At 53.7% G+C, this 26,593-nt stretch overlaps 1 protein-coding gene across 1 annotated transcript in view; it reads left to right on the plus strand.

The window, feature by feature from the left end:
- Positions 1-312: 312 nt before the first annotated feature.
- LOC105061702 (F-box/WD repeat-containing protein 10) overlaps positions 313-26,593 on the plus strand; it is a 43,302-nt gene continuing 17,021 nt past the window's right edge. Inside the window, exons 1-11 of the mRNA XM_074341881.1 lie at positions 313-2,678; positions 8,698-8,793; positions 10,473-10,706; positions 12,906-13,071; positions 13,524-13,619; positions 16,493-17,071; positions 21,043-21,564; positions 23,367-23,552; positions 24,844-25,044; positions 25,129-25,256; positions 25,967-26,089. Of these exons, the coding sequence (XP_074197982.1) occupies positions 2,193-2,678; positions 8,698-8,793; positions 10,473-10,706; positions 12,906-13,071; positions 13,524-13,619; positions 16,493-17,071; positions 21,043-21,564; positions 23,367-23,552; positions 24,844-25,044; positions 25,129-25,256; positions 25,967-26,089 (2,817 nt within the window). The 5' untranslated portion in view covers positions 313-2,192. The remainder of the gene's footprint in view (positions 2,679-8,697; positions 8,794-10,472; positions 10,707-12,905; positions 13,072-13,523; positions 13,620-16,492; positions 17,072-21,042; positions 21,565-23,366; positions 23,553-24,843; positions 25,045-25,128; positions 25,257-25,966; positions 26,090-26,593) is intronic.

Genomic DNA, 26,593 nt, shown 5'->3' on the forward strand with positions numbered 1-26,593 from the left:
ACTTGCTTCATGCAAGGCTGCGTGCAGGGAGGCTGGCCTGGAGGGGAGGAGAGGGTGGTGTTGGGGGGCCATATGACATCAGAGGGGCAGGTCTGATCTTGTCTTAACTGAGGTTAAGAGAGGACAAATGATTTTCCCAGGTCAGGCTGGGACCGAAAATTCAGATTTCCTGTTTTCCACGCTGCTGTGGAACGTCTGCTAGCTCAGGGCTCCAGTGGGCCACCGGCTGGGCTGAGTGAGCCCTGTGGGGTCAGCGGGAGAGAATGGCGGGCAGGGGAACCATTCATGAAGGAGGGGAGGGTGGGCATGAGATGGTGCGGGGAGAACAGGAGATGAGTGAGAGGCTGGCTCAGTACCCCCAGTGGGAACCTGAGGTTGTGGAACCGGTCAGGCAGGGCGGCCAGGCCACCTTCCCTCACCTTCCCTCTCCTTCCCCCGAAAGATCAAAGGCTCTGTGGCACGTGGGTGGACCAGTTCAGCCACCAGAACCAGGGCATTCTGAAAAGCAACCCTATTCATGGATGTTGGCGAAAGCCCCGGACCGGTCTGGGCCAGGAGAAGCCGGCTCCTTTCTCTCCTGGCCGGAGGTGTAGAACCACGAAATGAAATGCGGGAGGCCCCTTCTGGGTGCCTCCAGTAGTGGGGTCGGGGGTACTCAGGAAACTTCGCGTTGCTGAAAGGGCCGATTGAGGCGATCATGATGTGCGTGTTCGGGGCAGGTGGACAACAAGCAGGCCTGCATCTGGATAGACTATTACAGTCCCCCATGCCATCCAACGCCATGCAGCATTTCTTGGATTTCTGAAATCCCTTGGTCAGTGACAAGAATCGCGCCTTGGTTTATCTGGTTTAATCCGGATCCTGCAGAACCCAACCAGGAGTGGACAGCCATGGGGAGGGGGATGTCTTGGAGACACCCCAATCCCCAATCTCAGGGGCGAGCTGGACCAGCGCCCCCACCCCCCAGTTCCCTCTCTGTTCCAATAGCTTTCCAAATCCACTTGAGCATATCTGAAGAAATCCTGGGGGGAAGCTACAGACCCTCTCTAGGACACAGAAGTTGGGGGCCAGGTATCCTGGAATAATCCTGGGTCCTTTGGTGCCCGTCTGGCAAATGCAAAGTGTGCCGTGTCCCCCTTCCCAGCAAGGGGGTCTGGGAGCACTGTTCTTCGAAGGAGGTAGATGCTTATCTCATCCCCTGGCCACCGATTATGAGCTGGGTTGTGCCCCCCGTTCATACATTGAAGCCCTAACCTCCACTGCCTGGGACTGTGGCTGTATTTGGAGACTGCGCTTTTTAAAGAAGTCATTCAAGTAAGACAAGTTCATTAGGGTGGTCCCTAATCCACATCTGACTGGTGTCCTTATGAAAAGAGGAGATTAGGGCACAGACGTGCGCAGAGGAGAGACCATGTGAAGACACAGGGGGAGGACAACCATCTACAAGCCAATGAGAGAGGCCTCAGAAGAGACCATCGCTGCCAACACCTTGATCTCGGACTTCCAGCCTCAGCACTGGGAGAAGACACGTTTCTGTTATTTAACGCAGTCTGTGGTGCTTTGACCCACACACCACGTCTAGGAACACCTTAGTAAGTGAGCAGGGCCCCCCCGTCCCCCCAGGAGCCCCCGGGCAGGTGTGCAGGTGTCTGAATGGAGCTTTATGTGGAAGGAGACAAGGTTTTCCTGACTCTCCCGATCGCCACTGAAAACCCACCTGTAGTCTGTCTCCTGGAGATGGAAAGGATGAAAACCTGTCCTGTGGCTGAAGTCCTTACATTTTGGGTCCCTTTAAAACCTGAAAACAAAAAATGGAGCCAGTCAGGCCACGTAAAGCAGCATGGGCTTTTGCCCACAGAGCTCAGGAATCTCCGGTCTTTTCAGAGCGGGCCTGGTGGCAGGGCTGAGTCTGTGGGGGACTGACTCACACAGGAGTCGGAGTTCTGGGTCTGAGCAGGAGGAGGGGCAGGGCCGGCCACCCTGAGCCTGAGCAGTCGCTCGGCCTGTGTCACTGCCGCTGGCTGGTGTCCAAGCTCGAGCGGAGTAATGACTGCGTGAGCTCCCCAGGGGGAGGAAACAGTTAAAACTCCGCAGCAGCTGCAGTCATCTGGGCGTGGCTCCCTTGTCTGAGTCGCAGCAGGATCCTGGGCCAAGGGGCAGACAGACAGACGGACAGACAGCGAGCCATCCACATGGCCGAGCTGGATCTGATGGCTCCAGGGCCACTGCCCGGGGTCCCCGCTCACCCGCTGACCACGCTCAGCCCAGACTCTGGGTCGGCCAGCCCGGGGGAAGGAGAGGACATGGGTCCCCCGGGGACCCCCCCGGAGGGGACAGTCTCTGCGTGGCCGGGCAGGCCCGGGGTGGAGGTGGAGGAGGAGGTCCTGTGTGACTTCTGCCTCGGGGCCAGCAGGGTGAGGGCCGTGAAGTCCTGCCTGACCTGCATGGTCAACTACTGCCCGGAGCACCTGCGGCCGCACCAGGAGAACAGCAGGCTGCATGGCCACCAGCTGACCGAGCCCGTCAAGGACCAGGACCTGCGCGTCTGCCTGGCCCACCGCCGCCCACTGGTCGCCTTCTGCTGCCCTGATGGGCAGTGCATCTGCCAGGAGTGTGGCCAGGGCGAGCACCGGGGTCACGCTGCGGTCTCCTTGGACGCCGCCCGCAGGGACAAGGAGGCGAGTGCTGGGGTCCACCCGAAAGAGGGAGGTGGGGAGACCCTGTGCCCAGGGAAACTGGAGTGGGTCACTCTGTCCCAGCTCGGTCCTGCTGTCCCTGTGCCCGCTCTGTCCGTGTCTGTCGCTCCTCTTCCTGGCAGTCTCCTGCTGTTTCTCACTCAGCTTTCGGTGACTGACCCGTGTTTGGGTGTGGGGCTGAGGGCAGAGGTGTTTCCCTCCGGCTGGATCTGGGTGGCAATGAATGAAATGCAAACTTCGGCAGGAATTCAAGAGCAAAGAACAAAACTTCCCCCTAATTTCTCTTCCCCGCTTTACCTGAAACGAGAGATCAGTAGACAGGGCCCCTCTGAGATACCGCGTGTGACATCCAAGGGCTTGAACGGTGCTGAGGTAACAGAGAACGGGAACCTTCCCTCCAGGTACGACGTCAAGGATGGCTTACCTGGGGAAGTAAACCTCATCAGACAGATGTACCGGGAGAGCCTGAGAAGCACTGTGCTCCTAGCCTGTGACTTCATTCCCATCAGACAGGGAACCTGTTTCCAGAACAGCTGGCTTTCCTTGGCCCTAAAGCCGAGAGCCTGGAGAAGCTCCTGGGCTCGGAGTCACTGGCTGTTTCTCATACGTTGACTTTCCAGGACCACTTCTTTCTCAGTGGGGGGTGCAGTTGACTTTTGTCCCACGCGTCTTGTGTTCACACTCCCTGCAGCTCCCTGTTGGCACTGACCGCGGCCGCCGGGGCCCGAGGCAGCTTCTGGGCCCAGGCACCCTGGGCCGCTGGGGAAGGAGCTTTCCAAGGACAGGCTGCTTGCCGGGGTCCCTCCTCCATGCCCTCCCTTTGATTTCATCCAGTGTTAGTGGGAATTCTTCTGGAAAGCGCTGTGTTCCAGGTGCCAATGAGTCACGTTTTCCGGCTCTACAGTCCCCTTGCTAACTGTTCCCAGCACCTCCAAGGTCGGGGAATGTCCGGTCAGGAGAGCAGGTCACTGCCACTCACCCCCCACACTCACAGCTGAGACGAGACTCTGGGTCATCAGACAGGTGAGAGGACAGCGGCCCGGGTCCCTGAGGAAATCCGTCTTTGTGGAGCGTTGCCAGCTGCTAAACGCTTTCTGTGGGTTTCCCCATCCAGTCCTTGAATGACTCAGTGAGGTGGTGACTCCTCATCTCCACTGCATTTGTCCAAACTCCTGCAAATGGCTAAGTCAGGAAGTGAGGGATGGAAGCTTCTGGAAAGCCGCCCACTGGAGGAACACAGGCAAAGACCCCAGGATCACGGTATTATAGCCTTACTTTTGTTTGTTCTTTTGCACACAAAACCCGCCACTCTTAGAGTAGCGAGATGAAGGCGAAGTGTACTGCTCTTCCCTTATTCAGGGTGTAGTATCTGAATTCTATGATATTTAACTGGAAAAGGGACGTGTGCACACGTTGAGAAACAATCTCTGTGAAATCCTGCAATGGATTTTACCCAGAAAAGGTCCCCCTCTTGCCCTGGGTGCCCCCACCCCCGTCCTCAGAGGCAAATGCCACCATTTACAGTTTCTTCTGCGTCCTTTCAGAAATTCCGTGCGTGTGGTGGCACAGGTACAACGTGAGTTTGAAACGTAGTGGAAGCTGGTGTGTGACGGAGACTGAGGGTGACTGTAACTTTGAGCAGGGGGACTTGTGTGGAACCCCAAACTCAGACATCTTGGGAGAGCTGTGTGTGGGGAAGCACAGACAACTGGGTACCGGCCCTCGGGCGGTTTGGTGCTGAACGCACTCGAGGTTATAGGTTCAATGCAGCGGCTCTGTGCCCCAGGTCCCTGGAGCTGGCCCAGGTCCCAGCCTCTGCTCGCTGGTCTGCCTGTGAGAGTTCGTGCCTTTCCATCCTGTCTCCTTGCTTTCTATGCAGGGAGCAGGTATGCTCGGTAAGTACAGCCAGGCTCTAGGTGGCCCTGCCCCATTTTGGAGCCCGAGAGACCAGCTCAGAAGACACAGTCGATGTATGCGACAAGGCTACACCTGCCACCAGGGTTATTTTGAAAGTTTTGTTAGACATCAGTAAGGCTCCGGAAACTCATCTTTCCTCCAGCCAGCCCAGACCTGCTGGAGCTGCTTGCTGAAGGTCACTGTGGACCACGTTAAGGGCTGGTTACTCAGGCAGGCCTGTCGTGCAGCGGAGACTGAGACTGGAGGGGTCAGCCGTGAGGACATGAGCAGCTGGGACCCTGCATCCGGTCCGCAGAGCAGCCAATCGCTCAGTTCGTCGACTGAGCCCCTTCTGAAGCTCCCACACTGTCTTGTGGGGCCAGTGGGCAGACCCTCTGTTTGGATCTGGGAGTTCTGGGTGTTCTTTGCTTGTTTGTTTTGTCTGCTGGGCTTCCAGAGCCCAGCTCTCCCCAGTGGGGACTCAGCTCTTCCTCTTGCCCAGGCCAGCTTCCTGAGGCCCCTTAGCATTTTTTTGTTAATTGAAATACAGTTGATTTACAATGTTGTGTTAGTTTCAGGTGTACAGCATAGTGACTCAATTACACACATACATATATTCTTTTTCAGATTCTTTTCCATTGTAGGTTATTACAAAGTATTGAATATAGTTCCCTGTGCTGTACAGTAGGACCTTGTTGTTTATCTATTTTATAGTGGATCATATGGTAACTCTATTTTTAGTTCTTTAAGGCACCTCCATACTCTTCTCCTTACTGGCTGGGGCCCCTTAGCTTTTAAGAGTGGCTGGTCTTAACTTCTCTCGCCTTCCCTGACCTCAGGCTCACTGCCGTGGAAATGAGGCTGTGTGTGTGTGTGTGTGTGCGTGTGTTTTGGGAAATTTGCACTCCTTCTGTGGCTGCCTTTCTGTTTATTCCGACCCATCAAGTGCATGTGACTCATTCCTGTTCCTCGTCAAGTTTTTCAAACACCATCGAGCTTTTCCCATGTGAGGCTTCCCTGCCTGTCTCGGAGTGTGGGCTCGAACCAGGGAGCCCGGGCAGGTCGCTGGTTCCCGGGATTCCACAGGGCTGGGGAACACAACTGTCCTGCTGCGTGTTCCGAGGAGGGAGGCCCCCACAGTCAGGCCAGGGCGGGGATCTTGGAGAGGGAAGATGTGAGCTGGGCCCTGTCTGAGATTTTGACGTCCGTGTGTGGCGGGTCATTGTATCCAATCTCAGCATTCATTCCAGAAGGTTCGGGACTGGTTGCTGACTGCGGACCCAGTCCCCAGACAGAGCAGGGGCCAAGTTCTGAGAGCCACAAGGCGTCGGGGTTCGGGGAGCAGCTAACCAGCATTGTTCGTGGCCCATTGGCTGCCAAAAGGCGGGTGCTCTGAGGCCGTTCAGGAGAAGGATTTCCCCTAGAATTTCTGAGGAATGCCTTGGACTCAGTGTTATGTAACCTTGTTTTTCTTTTCTTTCTTTTTTTTTTTAAACTTTTTTTTGATTTATAATCATTTTACAGTGTGTCAAATTCCAGTGTAGAGCACAATTTTTCAGTTATACATGAACATACATATATTCATTGTCACACTTTTTTCTCTGTGAGCTACCATAAGATCTTGTATATATTTCCCTGTGTTGTACAGTATAATCTTATTTATCTATTCTACAATTTTGAAATCCCAGACTATCTCTTCCCACCCTCCGCCCCCTTGGCAACCACAAGTTTGTATTCTATGTCTGTGAGTCTATTTCTGTTTTGTATCTATGCTTTGTTTTTTTTGTTTGTTTGTTTTGTTTTGTTTTTAGATTCCACATATGAGCGATCTCATATGGTATTTTTCTTTCTCTTTCTGGCTTACTTCACTTAGAATGACATTCTCCAGGAGCATCCATGTTGCTGCAAATGGCGTTATGTTGTCGGTTTTTATGGCTGAGTAGTATTCCATTGTGTAAATATACCACATCTTCTTTTAACCTTGTTTTTCTTACACATCCTCCTGGGCTGTAAGTGTTTCAAGAGCAGGGAGGGTCTTATATACTGGACTGGCACATAGTGGGTTCTGACCAGTGACCGAGGAACAGAGTCGGCCCGGGGTGGGGGAACTCTAGCGTTCCCAGAGCAGGCTCTCCAGAAGGGAAACACAAAGGAACTGACACCAACTGGGATTTCCTCTCTTCTCACTCCCTCTGCTGTTCCTGACCTGGCCACCAACCTCTGGGTGCCCCTCTGCCCTGGATGTAGAAGCAAAGACAGTTCTGCTGACATACCTTGTGGCACCAGAGGAGACTCTACATGGTGCAATGAGGGTCGTAGAGCCAGCAGGTGGCAGGTGTTTGGACCCCAGATGCCGTGGCTTTTACACAACATCTGTTGTTACCCTGCTGATGCAGGCAGGACTCTCCGTGCCCTTCGACGTGGAGCCATCCCCGCTCGTTGGCACTGCTGTCCTTTGGTGCAGGGCCCGCCCTGGCCTGAGGTGTGTGCACTGCTGAAGTCCTGGGAAACCCCAGAGCCAGGGTCGGAGACACCCCGTCATTTTCTGGGAACAGGAATAACTGGAGATACTGGTCTCCCAAAGTGGCCCCACCTATTGTGGTGATGGGGAGTGCCTGCTCTCAGGGTGACTCACTCAGAGGTCCCCATCAGACTCCGGAGTCCTTTTCTCCTTTTATGGCATCTGCAGACAGAGGGGAGACGCCCCCCCCTCACTGGACACCCTCTGGGGGTCCCTGGATCATGCTGGGCCGGCCGCTTCAACACGCTCTCACAGCCACGCTCGCTGCTGCCAGGGTTCTGCTGTGTCTTCCATCTCCTTCGAACAAGAGTTCATGTTTTCCCGCTACCGTGGAGCAGGTCACTGGGTGGGCCTTTTAGACAGACCAAGACCCCACGATTGCCCCCTAATAGGCCAGGCCCTGCCGCCTCCCCTGCCACCCCACTTCCGGGCACCAAACCTCAGGTCTCGGGGTGGGAGGTCACCCGGGCTCCCTCTGCCCCGATCCAGCGCCCCAGGGCCTGAGCAAGAGTTACCTGCCTTCTGCAGGGTGAGGAGGGTCCGCCGCCTGCCTGGGCTCGCTCCGGGGCCTGGGATTCCCGCAGGCTCCGGGGGGAGGAGGGGAGCAGCCCTCGAGTTAGGGCTGCTCGTGCACAGCGACTCACAGTCGAGCGCACGTGCACGCTGCTGTTAAAGGGGTGAAAGCTCTGCTCTGTGCTGCTGCGGCCTCGTGTCCTCCACAGCCAGGAAGGCGATGGGGCCTGGAAGTCTGCAGAGGCTCGGGTTTCGTGCCTTGGCAGGCTTCAGAAAGTGCTCAGGGAGCCCTAGGAGGCAACACAGGAGCTGGGTGGTGGGGTCCGAGCAGGTGAATCCAAGGTTCTCGGCAGACACTGGCCTCGGCCGGGAGGGTTCGCTCCGCCGGCCTCCAGGAGAGATAGGGTCCCTGATGGAAAGCAGCCAGGGGATGCCGGTGACAATGTCGATGCGATAAGGGCACTGCTGACGTTGATTACACTTACAACACGCCCACCACTGTCCAGAGTTCGTGTAAACACGCATGGTCTCATCCCGTCCCCAGTGACCCCGTGAATTAGGCCCTTTAGCGTCTCCCCATTTCATGGTTGGAGAAATGGAAGTGTGGAGGCATTAAGGTGATTTTTGCAAAGTCTCAGCTGCCAAGTGGAACCTGTGCGAGCCCTCGCCCCAGCTCCACGCCTGCGCTGTTCTGAGGTTGGAAGGCCGGGGCTCAACTCCACTGACAACTGCGTGACCTTGGATAGGTGGCCCCATTTCATCACCTGTGAAATGGAGATGATGGATTTACGCGCCCTGGGCATGGTTGGGATGATACATGGTAATGCACAGAGATGGCCGGTGATGACCAGCGCAGCGCAACGTAGTGCTCCCTGCGTTCCAGCCGGTTCAGCCGAGCTCAGCCCCGGAGGGGACCCTCTGTGCCTCTGCTGAGGGCTCTCCAGGCTGCCTTCTGAGAGCAGCTTCTGAGGCCGACTCAGATGGACGAGGGGCGATGGTGCTGTTGCCCCTGGGATCCCTCCCCGTGCCCTGGGCTCCCTCCTCTGTAACGCTGTCCTTTCCTCTTCCCAGGTGGAACTTCGGGGCACCCAGTTAGACCTGGAGCGGAAGCTCCAGCTGAATGAAAATGCCATCGCCAGGCTCCAAGCCAACCATAAATCCGTCTTGGTAAGGCTGGCTGGGCCCCCCTGCTGGGCTTCAGCACACCTGACTGCTGCTGCACACTCAGCCAGGCACCCCCGGGTTGGGTCGTAGGGGATCCCTGCCTCGCCCCTGCTGAGGGACCGGGTAGAATGAAGGTTAAAAGAGCAGGCTCTGGAGACAAGAACTGGGCCCAGCTGTGTGGTCTGGGGCAAAGCACTTAATTCAGTGGTGCTTCAGCTTCCTTACCTAAGAAATGGGGCCCATGATGGTGCAGTCGTCCCTCGGTCTCCATGGGGACTGGTTCCAGGACAACCCCAGCCCCCACCATGGTGCCAAAATCCACGGATGCACGGGTCTCTTACATAAAACGGCCTCGTATTTGCATGGAACCTGTCACATCCTCCCAGATACTTTAAACCACCTCTGGGTTGCTTATAATAGCTGATCTAATGTAGACAATGTAAATGATTGTTGGCTTGGCAAGTTTGAGTTTTGCTTTTTGGAACTTTCTGGTATATTTTCCCCCAAATATTTTCCAGTGGTTGGTTGAATTTGTGAATGTGGAACCCACAGATACAGAGGGCCATCTGTACCTACCTTTTTGAGGTTGCCATGAGATAATATGTATGCAGTGCTCAGAACAGTGCCTGGCACATGATAACACACTGTGTGGCTGTTATTCTGTTACTATTTTATGTAATTAAAAAAGTGACTAGACAGGCAGCAGGACTCCAAGAGGAACAGAAAACGGCACCTGGAGGGGCCGTTCAGAGAGCTCTCAGATGGAATGGGTGTGGGGCGCAGTATGGGAGACTGAGGCAGGCTGAGAACGGGCCCCGGGCTGTGGAGCGGGGTGGAGGGAGTGCGAGCACAGGAAACGGTACCCAAGACCATGGCATGAAGCTTAACAAGGTCATTTCGAACTGGACACTGTCAGGGGGAGCTGTCAGCGCCAGGACTTAAAGCTGCCACGGAGAGAAGGAAACCGTTTAAAACTCAGATTGATGATCTAAATATGATATGCCTGAAAGCATTTACAAGGGATGTTCACCCTGTGAAAGGGCTGAATCCCACATGCACAGGTGCCATTGCGTGGACCCTCAGTATGGATCGTGTGGAGCTTGTTTTATACGCTTTTGAACATAGCAGTCCATTCCGCACAGGTGTGCTCGGTCTGCAGTCCTCAGGCGCTGTGGTCACCTGCACACGCCCTAAACATTTTGTGCCTGGCATGGACACCGTAAGATTAGACGTGCTTTTGGCACAGATAGACCCAGTGGGCAGTTTAACCGGGCATAATAAAATGCTGAGATAGGCGAATTCGTGCTGCTGATTGGTACAGAGAAGCCAGATTATTAATGTACCACAAGAAATATAACTATCAAGTGTACTGCATACACACCTTGCCCCAATAGGAAAATCAATTTCAGAAACTCAAAGAGCAGCCCGACTGTCAGAGCTGGACCCAAAGGTCAGATAACTCACTCTCCCATCGGATGGATGAGGGACTAAGTTAACGATGGTAAAGAGTTACTTACAGCCTGGAGAGTCCATCCTGTTTTCCCGGGAACCCAGGATTCATATGAGCATAAAGTCTTCCATTTACGATAGAAAATTGCTCCCCAATATGCAGGTTTCTCAGGTTTGCTTTGAGACGGCTGGATGCCTGGCTCACAGGCTCTTCCCCGCCCGCCCTCCCCCAGGTATCGGTGTCCGAGGTGAAGGCCGTGGCTGAGGAGCAGTTTGGGGAGCTCCTTGCTGCTATGAGGAAGGCCCAGGGCGACGTGATGCTTTTCTTGGAGGAGAAGGAGCAAGCGGCTCTGGGCCAGGCCAACGGCATCAAGACCCACCTGGAGCACAGGAGTGCGGAGATGGAGAGGACCAGGCAGGGGCTGGAGCGGATTTCTGCCATCGGCAACACTGTGCTGTTCCTGGAGGTACTGTCAGCCATGCCGTGGACACCAGGGGACACCCTCTGGTTGGAAGGGGACCGCTCCTTGATAAATGGGGTGCACCGGGAGTTCTGGGACAGAGGGAAGCAGGTCTTGCCTCGGCAGAGGACAGGAGGACCGGAGGGAAGGCTTCCCAGAGTGGGGCGGCAGGAACTGGGTTGTGGAAGATGAGTCACGTCCCAGGATAGGGAACCGCGTGTGCAGAACCAAGGCGGAGAGGTTTGTGAAAGCACAGCCGATCTGGGGAGCTAAGCGGCTTTCACAGGATGGGGTGGGGGTGCCGGGCACAGAGTGAAGGGAGGTGAGGCTGGCGGGGCCAGGCAGGTGTCTGGCTGTGAGAGAGGTTTGTTCATCCTGAAGCCACAGCAGCTGGGGGAGGACGTCAGATGAAGAATGATGAGCTCAGGTCTGTGTGCTCCAGAGACCACCCCGACTGCTGGGCGGAGGCTGGCCTGGCTGGGGTGAGAATAGTCCTGCTGCCTTTCGGAGAGGGCTGCGTGTGCTGGGTGACTGCGGAGTGACTGAGGATGGCCCAGCGGAGGAGACGGGGCCTTTCATTACACGTGCTGTTCGTTGTAGGTTAAGCCACAGGCCGGCCCTCAGAACCAGACCCGAAGGACACGAACCTGCAGGGAAGGAAACTAGGTTGTGAATTCCAGCATCCTGGGTCCATCGCTAGAGCGCTGTGTAGTTTTTGGCAAGATGCTTAAACTTTCTGGGTCTCAAATTCCTCATTTATCAAACAATCAAGGCAGAGTCAATCATTTCCGAGGCTCCTTCAGCTCTAATATTCCTAAACACAAATAATTTTGGATTGTATGTTTGAAAAAATTCCCTTCTAGTTACAACAAAATGTTTGTGGTGAAAAAAACACTTGGAAAATACAGAGAAATATGAAGGACCACAATCCACACTCCCACCACCCAAAAATAAGCATCGTTAACCTTGTAATGACTTTGAGAAAACGCAGCAGGCAGAAAGGGAGACGGAAACGCTGAAGGCTGTCCTGATCCTTCAGCTTTCAATATCAAAGCAAAGGAACTATGTCATGTGTTTCCCCAAAGAGTATATAAATAATTTCTCCTTATTTTTTCCTCTTTTGTAGCTTTAACATAAAAACTCTAACAAAAACATATTTTAGTGCAGGATAACTTAGTTTAGTTAAACATAACTTCTTTTTGCCCCAATTCGCAGCCATTGGAAATGACAACATGTATTGTCCAGCAGTAATTTAAAGAGTTACTTTTATCGTATACGGTGCTAAATCTATATACAGCCTTAAAATGTTTATTTTTCTGTCACGTCTCTGCCTTGGACTTTTTCTTCCATTAATCTAACCATTTTGGTACAACTGTTTCCATCACTTTTTCTGCTGTATCCAGTCTGCAATTCAGTGCTTCAGTTGCCTTTGAATTTTGATAACATGTTACATCTGAAAGCAGACTATCCTGATCACTGCCGAGTTTTGAAGCATAAACGGCTTAATGTGAAAAAGCATTTCAAACTCCAAAGCACAGAATAAGAATTAGGGAAAACTCTGTATCAGATTGAGCCGGGAAGAAAAAGGCAGCAAACTTTCTTGTCTGAGGATTTGTCTGTGATCTTCCAAGTGCTGCACCAGCTCCTCCATCCCAATCGTGGCTTGTGTTTAAGTTATTGCAAAAAAAGTACTGAAGGAATGAACGTTGCAGGACTGCTCCCTGCATCTGGGCTGTTGGCATAGCATTTTGTTCTTTGGTTCCCTGTCTGGGTTGTGTGTTGCAGCTGTTCTTGGGTGTCTAGTATCCCTTGATTTTATTTATTTATGTATTTATTTATTATTTATTTATTCATTTATCTATCTATCTATCTATCTATCTATCTATCTATCTATTTACTTTTGGGGCTTGTCTGATATTTTTTCATTCTTATTTTTAATTGAAGCGTAGTTGATTTACAATGTTAGTTTCAGGCGTACAGCAAAGTCTCCTGATTTTTAAAAGCCCGCTTTCCCAGTTTAAAAAAACAATAAATGCTTCCTATGTTGTCAGATGCTGAACTGGACACATAACCTGCACTCTCTTTGTGAAGTGCATGTTACCATGAGCCCATTTTACAGATGCAGGAGGTTAATATTGAGGAGGGCTGCCTGGATTAAGGAACGCAGACGCCAGGGCAAGTGCTGTTGTGTTTCCTTCCCCGCAGGAGTACTGCAAGTTCAAGAACGCGGAGGACTGCGCCTTCCCGAGTGTTTACATTGGACTCAAGGACAAGCTCTCCGGCATGCGCAAGGTCATCATGGACTCCACCGCGCACTTGATCCAGCTGCTGCAGAGCTACAAGGAGAAGCTCCAGGAGAGCTCCAGGGAGGGTGAGGAGCCGTGCTCTGTGGTGTCTCTGAGCGGTCCACGGGGGAAGTGAGAGAGTCGGGGCAGGGCAGAATCGGGGCAGGGGGGCCTCATCTTCAAAGCCATCCTTCCACTAGACTGTGGTGCTAATGGACACTTACCTTGATGATTTTATTTTACCATGGAGACCCGGAGAACGTGATGTAGTCACATCATGCGATTGGCCCGCATCGCCAGGACTAGTTTCTGAGGTTGCTAATGCCTGTCCTTTCAAGTGAAGTCCAGGTCAGGCTGGCACCTTTCCTCAGCGCGTCTTACTTCATGGGCCACTGAGCAGGGTCCTCTGAGACGCGACTGGTCTCCAGCCCTGTCTTCCCACTGGAAGCCCAGGGAAGAGTGGTGGTGGGGGGGCCCTGCTTCTTTGAGTCCCCTGCCCACCTGGACAGGTGTGCACTCACAGCTCTTGATTTTCTAGAGGAGTACGACATCAGGACTCAGGTGTTGGCCGTCACTGAGCACAGACATCGGACCTCGAAGCCCGAGCCCCGCACCAGACAGCAGTTCCTGCAGTGTAAGTTGTGAGCAGCCCCTCCCCAGCCTGGCCGTCCGAGTGACGCTTCGGAAGCCGGCACGCCCCCTCACGTAGCCTGCGGGCTCTTGCAGCCTCAGGTCCAGCCTTAAGTGGCACACTAAGACAGCACTAATTTAAACAGATTTTGAACTTTTTACCTTGAGACAGTTTCAAACTTACAGAACCACTGCCAAAGCAGCACCAAGAGCTCCCATACACCTTCCACCCAGTGTCTCCAAACGTTGGCACTTTACGTAACTACAAGGTGTGGCCCCAAACCAGGAAGTGAATAGCACTGCTGCAGGGGTGTCCCCCACCCGTGGAACTGAGTCAGGTTTCACCACGTGCTCTTACTAATGTCCTTTTTCTGGCCGGTAGTCCGATCCAGGGTCAGAGATGTTTCCTTGTCTCCTTGGCCTCCTCCAGTCTGGGTCCAGTCCCTTTGTCTGTCTTGGCCCTTTTGAAGAACCTGGCTAGTTACCAAATGGCTCCCTTGTAAGTCTGAAGTGGCCAGAATCGCCCAGCCCATTGTCCTGTCATTGTGTGGGCTTGTCCCGGTCTGTTAGCATTTTAGAAAAGGCTGTGTTTCTAATCAGCACTTCGTTATGGTTAACAAGGCGGGAGGTTCAGTTCCTCGTGGAAGGATGGCGTCTCTGCGGCCAAGGCCATTTTTGGGCCACGTGGCTACTTTGTCTCTTCCGCACGTGCCGTTGAGCCCTGCTTCTGCTTGTTTTCGGGGGGTGACCGCTGACGGGCTGACCCCTGAACCCCCTCTGCTCCGGTTACGACGTGATGGCCACTTCCTATTCTTGCCACAGCTCCGCATTTTCCCCAGGACCTCTGGGCTTCTCCATAGTTTTTAAAATCATTTATCCTTTCCTGCTTCCTGACAGACGCACATCTATGTTTCGCAAACAGATAGAGTTAACACGAGGAGCTAGACACCCCTTATTCTTAACATTAAAATAAAAATGAAACACAGCCTTTTTTCACACACGATGGTAACTTTTCCTCTTTGAGTATTACTATGGACTTTTAGCCTCTTTTGGACTCAGAGTGTTTCACGGGTCCAAGTTCCATCAAATTGTCAGTGTGACCAGTGGGGAGCCACTTGTCAGCCGGCCTCTTTGTCCTCTGAGCGCTGACATTCCTCCCTTGGCGTTCTTCAAAGTATCACGGCGTTCTGGCACTAACCGACTGTCCCCGGCTCATTCTGGTTTTCTCGACCCAGGGCATGGCATCACCTACTCTGCAAGGAGTCCCGGGTCCCCTTAGACGTGAGAGTATTCTCGTGCTGACTCACTGGGCCAGTGTTCACTGAGCATCTTCTCGGAGCTAGAAGCCCAGGGTAGAGTCCTGGATAGAACATGGAGCTTACAGAGTAGAAGGAGGACACATGTGAAACACACAAATAAGTAATTACACATCGTGACGAGTACCACGCAGTTTAGAGGGTGGGGTGCTCCGCGACGCAGTGACGGGGTGGGGGCCTCCGAGGAGAGACTCGCAGCAGCAACCTGAACGGATCAGTCGGGATCTCTCAGACTCGGTTGGGGCGATGGCCCCATCATGGAGGGAAGGGTCTGTGCCAAAGTCCGGAGCCGGTTCAGGGTTGGGTGGGTCTGAGGTCAGGGGGCTGGAGCGTGGAGGTCAAAGGGGAGAGGGCAGGAGACGAGGCTGGAGATGCAGGCAAGGGCCAGTCCCCAGGGCTGTGCAGGCCAAGGTGGGGGGTCACTGCTTTATCCCAAGGGCAGGGGCACCATCAGAGGCGACATGTAGGCCGGGTGACATGATTTAGCCCACAGCACCCTGCTCCGCCAGGGAGAAGGTGCGGGGTGCAGGAGACGGAGCTGCTGTGCTGGCTGGGCGGGACTTGGCGGCGGCTTGGATGGGGGTGAAGCGGTCTGCTGAGTGGGTGGGAGCCAGGGCTCAGCTGCTTGTGTATGTGGCAGGGAGGGACCAAGTGAGGGAGGATTAGGACAAAAGAAATGTCAAAACTGACTTCGGGGGTGGCTTGAGCAGCTGGGTGCACGGGGGTGCTAATGTCCTCTGGGACCAGGAAGAGAGTATGTCGAGGGGACTGTTTGAGGGGAGGGACTGTGTGTGGTGGAGTCTGCCCCACGCCAAGCAGTTCTCCACCAGCTGGGCGTCCTACAGTCGAGCTCAGTTCTGACACCGTCTCCCTGGACATGGACCCTACTAGACCCCCCCCCCCCCCCCGCCAGATGCCAGTCCCAAGCAGTAGGTCCCCAGGTGACCCACACCTTCTGCCTGACTTGGCTGAAGTCAGAAATCCCCAGGGCCCACCTGGAAGCTCTCCAAGGCCCTGCTGTTGGGGTTTTATGGAGACTTCCTCATGCAGGCGCCAGTGGTCATTAACTCCAGTCCCAGCCCTTTTCCCTTCTCAAGAGAGTAAGTGTTAGGACTGGGGGACCCAAGTTTCTGGTCATGACTTGGTCTTTCTGGTGAGCAGCCAGCCCCTCCAGGAGCCGGCCTGGAGTTGCCTCAGTAGAACAAAAGGCACTTTTATGACCCAGGAAATGGCAAGGGTTTCAGGAGCTCCGTGTCAGGAACTGAGGTCAAAGACCAAATATTAGATGCTCCCAGGGGTCTTGTCACTCAGGAATGAATTACAAGGTGCTCTGTGCTGGGAACGGGCCACAGAGACCAGATACGTGTTTCTCATTGTCAATCACAACATCACACTTGTGTTCTGTTTTCTGGTTTTCACTCACCTCTTGTCCGGGGCGGGGACCGCGGCTGGGTAGACGGGGACCAGGAGATGGATGTGTTTGCGGGCTCTGGAGGCCGGCCGGCTTCGAAGGGCTCAGTCCGAGCTGGCTGTCGGTCCCTGACCTTCCGTATCCCCTCAGATGCCTGTGACGTCGCCTTCGACCCCGACACGGCGCACAGGTACCTCCGGCTGCAGGAGGACAACCGCAAGGTGACCAACACCACGCCCTGGGAGCACCCCTACCCGGACCTCCCCAGCAGGTTCTCGCACTGGCGGCAGGTGCTGTCCCAGCACAGCCTGTACCTGCACAGGTACTACTTCGAGCTGGAGCTCTCTGGGGCCGGCATCTACGTGGGCCTCACCTACAAGGGCATCGACCGCAAGGGCGAGGAGCGCAACAGCTGCATTTCTGGAAACAACTTCTCCTGGAGCCTCCACTGGGACGGGAAGGAGTTCAGGGCCTGGCACAGCGACACGGAGACCCCACTCAAGGCCAGCCCTTTCCGGAGGCTGGGGGTCTACGTGGACTTCCTGGGAGGGGTCCTCTCCTTTTACGGCGTGGAGCCCGACGCCATGACGCTGGTCCACAGGTTTGACTGTAAGTTTTCCGAGCCCGTCTACCCCGCCTTCTGGCTTTCCAAGAAGGAAAACGCCGTCCGGATCGTGGATCTGGGAGAGGAGCCCGGGAAGCCAGCGCCGGCCTCGCTGGAGGCTGCTCCCTAGACTCCGCGTCCCAGACTCGAGCTGACCACAAAGACGGGGCAGCAGCTTGGCTTTTAAGGCTGGCTGGGGGGCCAAGGTCCCGGCCAGCTGGTGGTAGCTGGCTTTAGAAGTCATGGGGGTCCCAGAGCGAGGGGAGGGGTCTCTGGCCACTGCCCTGGGCTCCACGCTGCACTGTCTTCTGTGTCGGTTGTAATCCTCGGGGCCCTAAGTTCTCCCATCCTCTTCCAGCGACCCTCTCCTGCCTGCTCCGGTGAGCGGCACACTGTGCCCAGAGCTGGCAGCCGGGCATCTTCACAGCCATCAGACACCGCAGAGGAGGCACAATAAATCGCTCACTTCACCTCTCGTTCTCCACCTCCCAGACTCTGTTCTGAGTACTTCCCCTGCGTCTGTGGGTGGAACCCCCACAGTGGCCTCCCCAGGGTGGGGTAGATGTTCGCATGTCCCCACTTTGTGGATGAGGAAGCTGTGGTCTGGCGCGTGCAGGGAGGGCGGTGGTTTACCTGCTCAGGGTCACTGTGGTCACATGATGAGTGAGCGGCAGAGCTGGGATTCAAACCCGGGGGAACTTTAACTACCACCCACCCTGCCCTTCCCCTCAGGTCACGGGCGTTACGTGTAGGGGATCATCACATCATGAACCACAGATGCGGGGGTGGGGTGTGTCGCAGCCTCCATCTCTGCGCCCCTGCAGGGCGTCCACGATCACGTGCCTTCCACAGATGAGGAGCAATGGGGGCTCAGAGGGTCTCAGGGCTTGCCCAAGGCCACAGCCCTAGCACCAAACTGATGGGATTCCATCTCTCTCTGACTCCCAAGGCTGGGGCCTCCAGTGTGCAGTCAAGGCTGAGCTGGATTGTGTAACTGCTTCCTTGCTGTCTGTCAGCCTCACGGGATTAACAATCCTAATTTATTTGGACCTTTCGGAACCGGCTCCTCTCAGTTTGTAGCATCTCTGGGGTAACGTGCCCCTCATATCCTCAGACACTTTGGGCCTCCTTCCTCCTGGTGCCCCTCCTTTGTCTGGCCTTCCTGGTGGGTTAGATGCTAAGCCACTGTCACCTTTTATCCAGGTGTCTCAGAAGGGCTTGTCCTGTTAGAAGTGGTCGCCTTCCCAGCCTGATTCCTGTCCCCACCCCAACCTTTTATGGGACTGTCACTGCCAACCAGCCCGGTGATGACTTTGGTCACCTTTCTCTAACAGTGGCAGGTCTCTGGCATGGGCGCTGGAAATGCTCACAGTATTGCAAACCTTTTGGTTGAATCGAGGGTAGTAACAGTAACAGCAGCAGAGACACGGGTCTCACATATGTGATCTAATCCTGAAAGGCAGCTGTAGCTTTTACTATCCGGCTTCATCTCTGCTGTCCTCATCATCAGTTAGGTGGAGAAGTGGAGGCTCAGAGAAGCCAGGCAGCTCACTCAAGATCCTGCAGCTCCCAGGTACCAGGATCAGTGTGTGAGCTAGTCCTGTCTAAAGGAGACTTGTCCCAGTGTATCCTCAAAGCTCTTTTCTGGGCTGCCCAGCATGTGCAAGGGCCCTGTGGTTGCAGTGGTGAGCTGGGGGCTGTCTTCAGGGAGTAGGCTGTTACAGTCATTTTACCTATCCTAGCAGTGTGTTTTTATTAGTTACTGTGAAAAGTGTCAAATCTATGAAAAGCTGAAGGAATTGAGAAGTGAACACTCATAGGCTCTTCACCCGTGTTTGCCAGTTATCAGCATCTTGTTACATTTGCGCACTATACACATACACAGTATGTGTGTGTGTATTGTGTGTGTGCGCGTGCGCACACGCATTTATTCTTCTGGCAGAAACTTCCAGGAATGGAGAAGCACAGACACTTCACCCTGAATATGCCAGCATTTAGGAGTGATTTCAAACTGTCTTCTCTGGAAGCTGGGTTCTCTGGAGCAGCTATTAATTTAAATTTTGTGGAGTTTGAAGCCTGTGTAAGACAGTCTCTGTCATCTTTATCCTCACTCGAAAGGTCTTGTTGCCAGGAGAGCTCCGTTGTCCTCAATGATCACCTTCCTAACAAGGCAACATTTGAACTTACAAGTTTTCACTAAGAGAATATCACTATGTCTATGTTACATAATGTGCTTTCACAGAAAATATGACTTGCAAACAGGTTTTGCTCTAAAAAAGTTTTGGAAAGCCCAGTGAGCTCTGGGCTCCTCCCGGGTCACCACTGCCAGCACTGCCAGCAGAAGCCTTCGGCTGGGGACCCCGGGGCTGGGGACCCCGGGGGCCTTGCGCACTCGCAGGTTTGGCTGTCACGGCCTGTCATCACTCGTGAGTGGATCATAAGCTAGGGCCAAAGGGTAAAGATCTCATGAATCAAGGAAGTCATTTTCATGTCATTTTTCCTTTAAAGAGCTACGCACACCCTCGTTTCTTCACATGCATCTCAGTGTATGTACGTGCGCACATATAAACATTGTCGTGGACGCTGGTTATTTGGCCACCCAGAATAATGATCCGCATGACAGTAACGTTGATGAGGACACTGCAACAGTAGTTGGCATTTACTGAGGGCTAAATGTGCACCAGGCAGTCTTCTGAGGGCTTTGCATGTCATACGTCGTTTAATCCTCACACTGGCTCTCTGAAGTAGGGACCACTGTTGTCCCCATTTTACAGACAGGGACACTGGAGCATAAAGGATTAAGTTGTGAATGAAAAAAAAAATGTTGCAGCCATATCAGTAAACAAAGGATGCTGTGCCCATCAAGTCATCAGCCGCTACCACCGCCCCCAGCAGTGAGTAGGGGGAACTCGGTGCAGACAAGCAGGCAGCCCGGCCTCTGCTGCCTCCCCCAGCCCTGCCCACTGAGGGCACTCAGGATGTGGAAGAACAGGGCATAGGCCCTAAGTGTCTAGGTGCAGGTCAGAGGAATGATTCAGTGAGCCCAGACCTTTGCACCTTCCCATACGTAGAAAATCACTGAATTCCTTCACTTGAGATGTCTGGTTTTCTTTAATCAACAGTAATCCCTTGATGTTCTGATTAGCTGGTCTTGGTTGCAAAAACTCCTGTATATCCTGGCTTCTCTCGTGCCTCTGAAACATCCACTTAGAGCGATCGGAGAGATTGCCTCCCGGGCTCGAGTCCTCAGGCCTGAATCCCCAGAAAGACCGCCAAATAAAACAGAATTCTCAACTTTCAGGTTGTGCATTTTATTTCAGTGACAAAGTAATGTGCCTGTGTTCACAGAGCTAGTAAGTAGCTGGGCTGGGCTCTGAGCCCAGGAGTCCGACTGCAGACCCCACACTCTTCACTGCTCAGCTGTGCCGTCTCCCAGACACCTGGGTGGGCGTGTGATTGAGGCTGGAAGTTCCCAGACATGTTCTCAGGCCCACTTAAATTTTTTCTACCAAGAATTTTCCCTGCAGGGGTTTCTGGTTAGCATTCAAAAGCAGTCAAGTAACTTAAATACATACAAAACATTTGTGTTTCCACTCTGATGATGAGTTAAGAAGATGGATAGAAACACACTCAGGATCACTGGGACAGCCACCGTATAACCCAAATCCCCAAACCGAAGAAGGTGCCGTCTAATTGTGTATTCACAAATGTTTTAAAGTCATTAACAGCAGCACAGTGGAAGCTCAACACCGGGCTCCACCACATTTTTTTCCCGTTCAAAGGGATCTGGACTAACTGTATTTCTATTGTCCTAGAAACGAGATGACCAGCTCTTTCAGAATATACAGCAACTGCCTCCACCTAAGCAGCGCCAGGCTTAGGAGTTTTACGGTAAAGCCATGTTTCCAAGGAGGTCAGTACAGAAAGCCAGAGTCTACCGGCAGTTTCTGGGAGAGAGCAGCTTTCCATCCATCGCAGCGGTTAACTTTTCCTTTGGGAGATGTTTATAATAGCAAAGGCTCAACTGGGATATTTATCAGCCTCTCCTGTTCCTCTCGGGTTTTGTGGCGTTGACAACGGGCAGGGATAAAATGAGCCGGTCATCTCGGGACCATGGAAAACCTGGAATCGAGGCTCAGGAATGCCCCCTATTTTCGGTGTGAGAGGGGGAACGACTCTGTCCCCGTGTGCCAGAAGTGCGAGGCGTGTGTCCTGGCCTGGAAGGTCTTCTCCACCAAAGAGTGGTTCCGACGGGTGGGCGAGGTGTCCCGGAGGAGGTTTCTGGTCAGCGTCCTGGCGCAGCTGGATAGCTCGTATTTGTTGCACTATTTCCAAAACATCCTTCAGACCACGCAGGGGAAGGATTTCATCTACCACAGGTCCCGGGTCAACGTCAGCAAGAAGGAGGGGAGAGTCGTCAAGTCCTCCTTGAACCACATGCTGGACAAGACGGTGGAACAGGAGATGAGGGAGATCTTGCTCTGGTTTGGGAACAGCTCCCACCGGACGAAGGCCAGTTACACGCTCTTGCTGCTGCAGATGTGCGACCCCAAGTTACTGCTGACTGCCGCCAACGTCATCAGAGCCCTGTTTCTGAGAGAGCAGGACACCGCCTCAGGTAAGCACGGCTACAGGTGGAGAGGGGGGCCCCCGGAGACCAGGAGGCCGGACCGCAGAAGCCTGTAAAGCGGCAGGAGGGGCGGACAGGCCTGGGTAGACGGGGGTTTTCCAGGCTGCGGAGCAGACTTCTTTGTCCTGACACCCGATCCTGTTTGCCAAAGGCGAACCTGCTGAGTATGTCTTCCTTCCGGAAAATTATGAAATGACAAACGCAGGAGGAACTTTCAGCTGGCCTCTGGGATGGACGTCTGCGTCCCTTACACCCAGAAATGGCTGCTTTGTGCGTTTGCTACTTATCTGGTGTGGGTCCTGCCTCAGCTGGTTCGGGATTGAAGCTGGTGAGGGACTGAAGTGGGTTTGTGGGGACGCAAAAGGGACACTGCTGAATTGTTTTGTCCTTCCATTTGCACCACACAGAGACCAGGCAAAGAGGTCAAAACCTGGGGCTTTTCTTCATTCGTTCCACTGTATTCCTTGCTTGTGCATGAAATCCAGCCTTGAAGTGGAGTTTATCCGAGGCTGGAGGTGAGGAGGGGCCGCATGTGGACATTAGGAACCCCCGCCCGACCGCCGGGGCAGCCGTTCTCAGTGGTGCTTGTGTCAGAGTCGTTGCGAGGGCTTGTAACACACAGGTGCCCGAGGCCTTCCCCAGGGCTCCCGCCCCAGCAGGTGTGACGTGGGCCGAGAGCCTGCGTTTCTAACCAGTTCCCAGCAGACATGGATGCTGGTCTGAGGACCTCACTCAGGTGGGACAGTGGCCTAGGGTGTCGGTGAGAAGATCTTGGAAATGTTGGGCCAGCTGGACCAGGGCAGCAAAAGCAATCATAAAGGAGCCAAGGGCCTGGGGACTGCAGGGGGTCTGGGAGGGGAGTCCAGCACGGGACGCAGAGGCGTGGCAGGGTGAGAGGGGCTGGCTGGGACATCAGACGGAGGGGTTCTGAGTTTGAGCTCTCGAGGGCGGGGGATTCCTAATGTCCATGAGACCTGATCTGCGGACTAATAGCATCCCAAGGGAGTTTAAAGTTACCTGACTTTGGGGGCAGCTAGATCCTGATCTATGCACCTGATGTCTTCGGTGTGTCTTTGGAGGTAAAGGAATGATCGTCTGGAATGCAGAAGTGGTGGGAAAACCAGAGAATCGTCTTAGTTAGATTAGAGATTGACCAGGTCCGACTCCTTCACGTTATAGGTAAATAAGCCAAAGTTCAGGGACCCTGAGGGACTTGGCCTTGGTCACCCTGTCAGGGGCTTGGAAACCAGGCCTCCTTTCCTGAGCATCTCCTGCGAGCGACACTACCCTCCCGACAGGGCGTCTGCCACGCACCTGCCGCCGGCTGTGGTTCTCCCCACCCAGGAATCAGCTCCTGGTGTTAAAGGTTGTGTAAGTCCAGTTACAGACTGGGGTAACCTTCCCCTTTCCCTGGGAGAGTTTGTCTCTTAGAAAGTTCACTTTTCTAATTTGGCTCAAGGGTGTTTATTCATATTGTTGCAAAACATTAAGCAAGAGCTTCAGGAAAGCAGCCCCTCGTCCAGCACCTTCCTTCCGCCCGCAGGGCTGGCTCCTTCTCTCCCCGCCCCCCGCCCCACTGCCCTGTGTATGGAGCTCTGATCAATTTTGCATGCAGGTGGGCTGGCAGAGACTAATAGGCTTTCTGTGATTTTTGTGCATTTTGTGTAACTGGCCTGGTCCATTCTGTGTAGATTTGAAAGAACCCAGTAGAAGTAAAACCACCTCTCTCCACCACTTTCTCTCCACGCACCTCCTTAAAGAGCCCCTCGTCCTGCTCTTTTGTTTTTCAGGGTTCGGTCATGACGCCAGCAAAGTGTTTTTCTTCCCTGAGAAAGGCTGCAGCCCCACCCCGCCGTGTGAGGCCTCACAAGTCTGCGGGGCAGGCAGAACCAGGGACACAGACTTCCCCTTGTCCACCAAAACCTCAGGAAAAGCAGGCTTGCAGGAGATCATGCCGGGGGGAGCAGCCGCTGCAGGTAAGCCAGCTTGCCGCAAGGACGCTGCTGGGAGTGACACGGGGGTCCCAGTGGAGTTGGGGGTGGCAGGGCAGTAGCATCTGGGGAGGACAGATTTGGGCAACGAACATTCACTTTGGGTTACAGTGGGCTTGTTTAACCGCACACATGGTGGGGAGAAGCAACGATTAAAATCAGTTGGTGTGACCCTAAATCTCCGTCTGCCCCGGGCCATGCTCCCTCACCCAGCCCCTGACCTCTGGCATCCAGGAGCGGGGACACCTCCAGAATCCAACCCACCAGCATCTGTTTTTGCAGCACTGGATTCAGTCCTGAGGTGGAACTGGAAGCAGTGGGGAATTGGGCCCTGACCTCAAGGCCATCCTCAGTTGGTGTTTGAAGTAAGACGTATACGTGAAATGATTACAAAAAACACAAGGCACCGATTCTAAAATGCTTTATATATGGAGAATTTCAGACTTCAGATGCTCACCATCGCCCACGTAGCCCTCATCCTCAGCCTCAGTGATTATCGACATCTTATATCTTATTTCAGCTATCCCTCTCTTTAAAAAAATTTTTTTTTATTGACGTGTAGTTGATTCAGTGTTAGTTTCAGGTGTACAGCAGAGTGATTCAGTTACACATTTACATGCACGTATATATTTTCTTTTCAGATTCTGTTCCATTATAGGTTATTACAAGAAATTGAATATAGTTCCCTGTGCTGGACAGTAGAACCTTGTTGTTTATCTATTTTATATGCAGTAATGTGTGTCTGCTAAGCCCCAAACCCTAATTTATCCCTCCCCACCCTCTCCCCTTTGGTAACCAGTTTGTCTTCTATGTCCGTGAGTCTGTTTTTGGTTTGTAAATAGGATTTTTATCTTTTTTTTTTTAAGATTCCACATGTAAGCGACATCATGTGATACTTGTCTTTCTCTGTCTGACTGACTTCACTCAGTGTGATAACCTCTAGGTGCATCCATGCTGCTGCAAATCATCCCCCTCTTTTCAAATTAAGCCTTTTTCTGGTTGGGATCATTTAAAGGGAGCTGCAGACACAGCTGTTTCACCAGCAGGGCAGTCGGCGCGGCAGACGGCCTTGAGCTGGGAAGGCTGAAGACGGCTCGTGCGTTCGGTTCGGGAAGTTCTGTTTCCATTTTGGCAGAAGAAACGAGCAAACTCCAGTGTCCTGAGGGTTGACCCTGATGAGCTCTATTTTGGGGAGAGCTTCTGGCGAGGACTTGCTCTTGCCCTGGAGTCTCACGAAGCCACCCCAACCGTGCCCCTTTCTCCGGCTTCTCTCTAGAAGGGCAGTGGAAGGGTTCACTCCAGTGCACTTCCAAGATGAACAGACTGTTTTCTGGAAAAGCAAGGGTGTCCAAAGCAGGGTCGGCCCCCGACGACCTGCCTGTGGACCTCCATGCTGTCCGGGAGCTGTCGTCCGGGGTCAGCCGGTACCGGGACTTCATCCGTCACCTGCCTGTCCACCTCTCCAAGCGTATCCTAAGTATGCGGGGCCTTTTGGGGGATTTCTCAAGAGACCTCCCATCCCCAGTGGGGGAGGTTCCCAGGTCCCCCTCCTGTTTTCCAGGCATGCTGGATAAGAACAGCTTGAACAGATGTGCGTCTGTGAGCCGGCACTGGGCGGCGCTTGTGCAGCAGGTCAGGGCGGACCTGTCAACGCACAACTTCATCCAGCACCAGATCGCCTTCCTACAGGTACTTCCTGTCTGGGAGGCGACAGCCTTGGACCAGCCTCACTGCCCCTCCGAGGCCGGCCTGGCTGTGAGCCTTTCCACCTGCTGTGGACGCTGAGCTGGCCTCCTGCTCCACGTTGGTGCTTCCTCACTGTCTTTTTGTCCCATTTGCCCTCCCACTGTCAGTGCACCTGGCAGGGACCACACGTGCAGAAACCTTGCAGGAAGAGAGACACAGAGCCTTTCTGAGACCTCACAAAGCAGGGACTTTCCGCAGGGAGCCACATCGTGGCTCATACAGTAAGAGAGCCTCGTGTGGTACACGGACGTTCACAAGGCCACAAAGTCTACTTTTAGGTTAAAATGCAATTTCCTCCAGATACTAACCATCTCTGGCAATTGTACTTCTGTTTCTTGCCTGAAGCCTGAGCCTAAATCATGGGTTCTCGGTAGCCTGGAGTTTTCCCAGCAGAGAGAGCTGACAGGAGACGGAGGAGGCAGGCCAGGCTCGGGAAGCTGGGAACTGCTCGCCACCTCTCGCTCGCCCCCCCCAAGACCTTCGGTGTCGTTGTCCTCCTGAGGCCTGTCTGCACGCACCACTGGCCTAACTGGCCGGGCCCAGGCCTTCCTTGGCCAGACCTTACCCGTCTTTCAGATCTTGCCAAGCACTGGTGTTTCCTCTCTCGGAGTGTAAGAACTAAGAGTAGCCGTGTTCTGTTATTTCCCACCCAGGGGTCCTACACCAGGGGAATAGACCCTCATTACGCCAACAAGGTCTCCATCCCGGTTCCTAAAGTGGTGGATGATGGGAAGCGCCTGAGAGTGAAAAATCAGAAATGGAAACTGAGAATGAAGGTGGGTTCCAGTGGCATCTGGGGCAGGCGATTGTGAGTGTCCATTCTTATTGGGCACCGAAGGCTGAAGTCTGGCCCTGGCCCTCACTTAAGCATGTAGGGCGTGCGAGGACATGGCTATAGCATGTGGATATGTTTTTGGCTTCCTGCTAGCGTGGCTGCTAGTTCCTGTATTTTGAGGTTGAAGAGTGTGGCTGGGAAGAAAATTGGAACTGGAAGTCTGGTTGAGTCAGCTGTGCCAGAATTTAGCACTCCTGGGGGCCACAGCTGCTCAGGAAGTGAGTGATGGAAGGAGGGAGGGAGGGAGGAAGGAAGGAAGGGAGGAAAGATGGAAAGAATATTGGAAAAGAATGAGGAGCACCCTGTTTAGACTTGACAAAATTGGCTTCCCCTCTCCGAGGCTCAGATAGCTTATCTATAAAATGATGAGAACACTTTGGGGGGCAGATGATGTGCTTTGTGAAGGCTGCAGGTGTGCAGAAACTTTGCCACACAAGTGCATGGG

This window comes from Camelus bactrianus, chromosome 16 (assembly GCF_048773025.1).
Source record: "Camelus bactrianus isolate YW-2024 breed Bactrian camel chromosome 16, ASM4877302v1, whole genome shotgun sequence".
NCBI lineage: Eukaryota > Metazoa > Chordata > Mammalia > Artiodactyla > Camelidae > Camelus > Camelus bactrianus.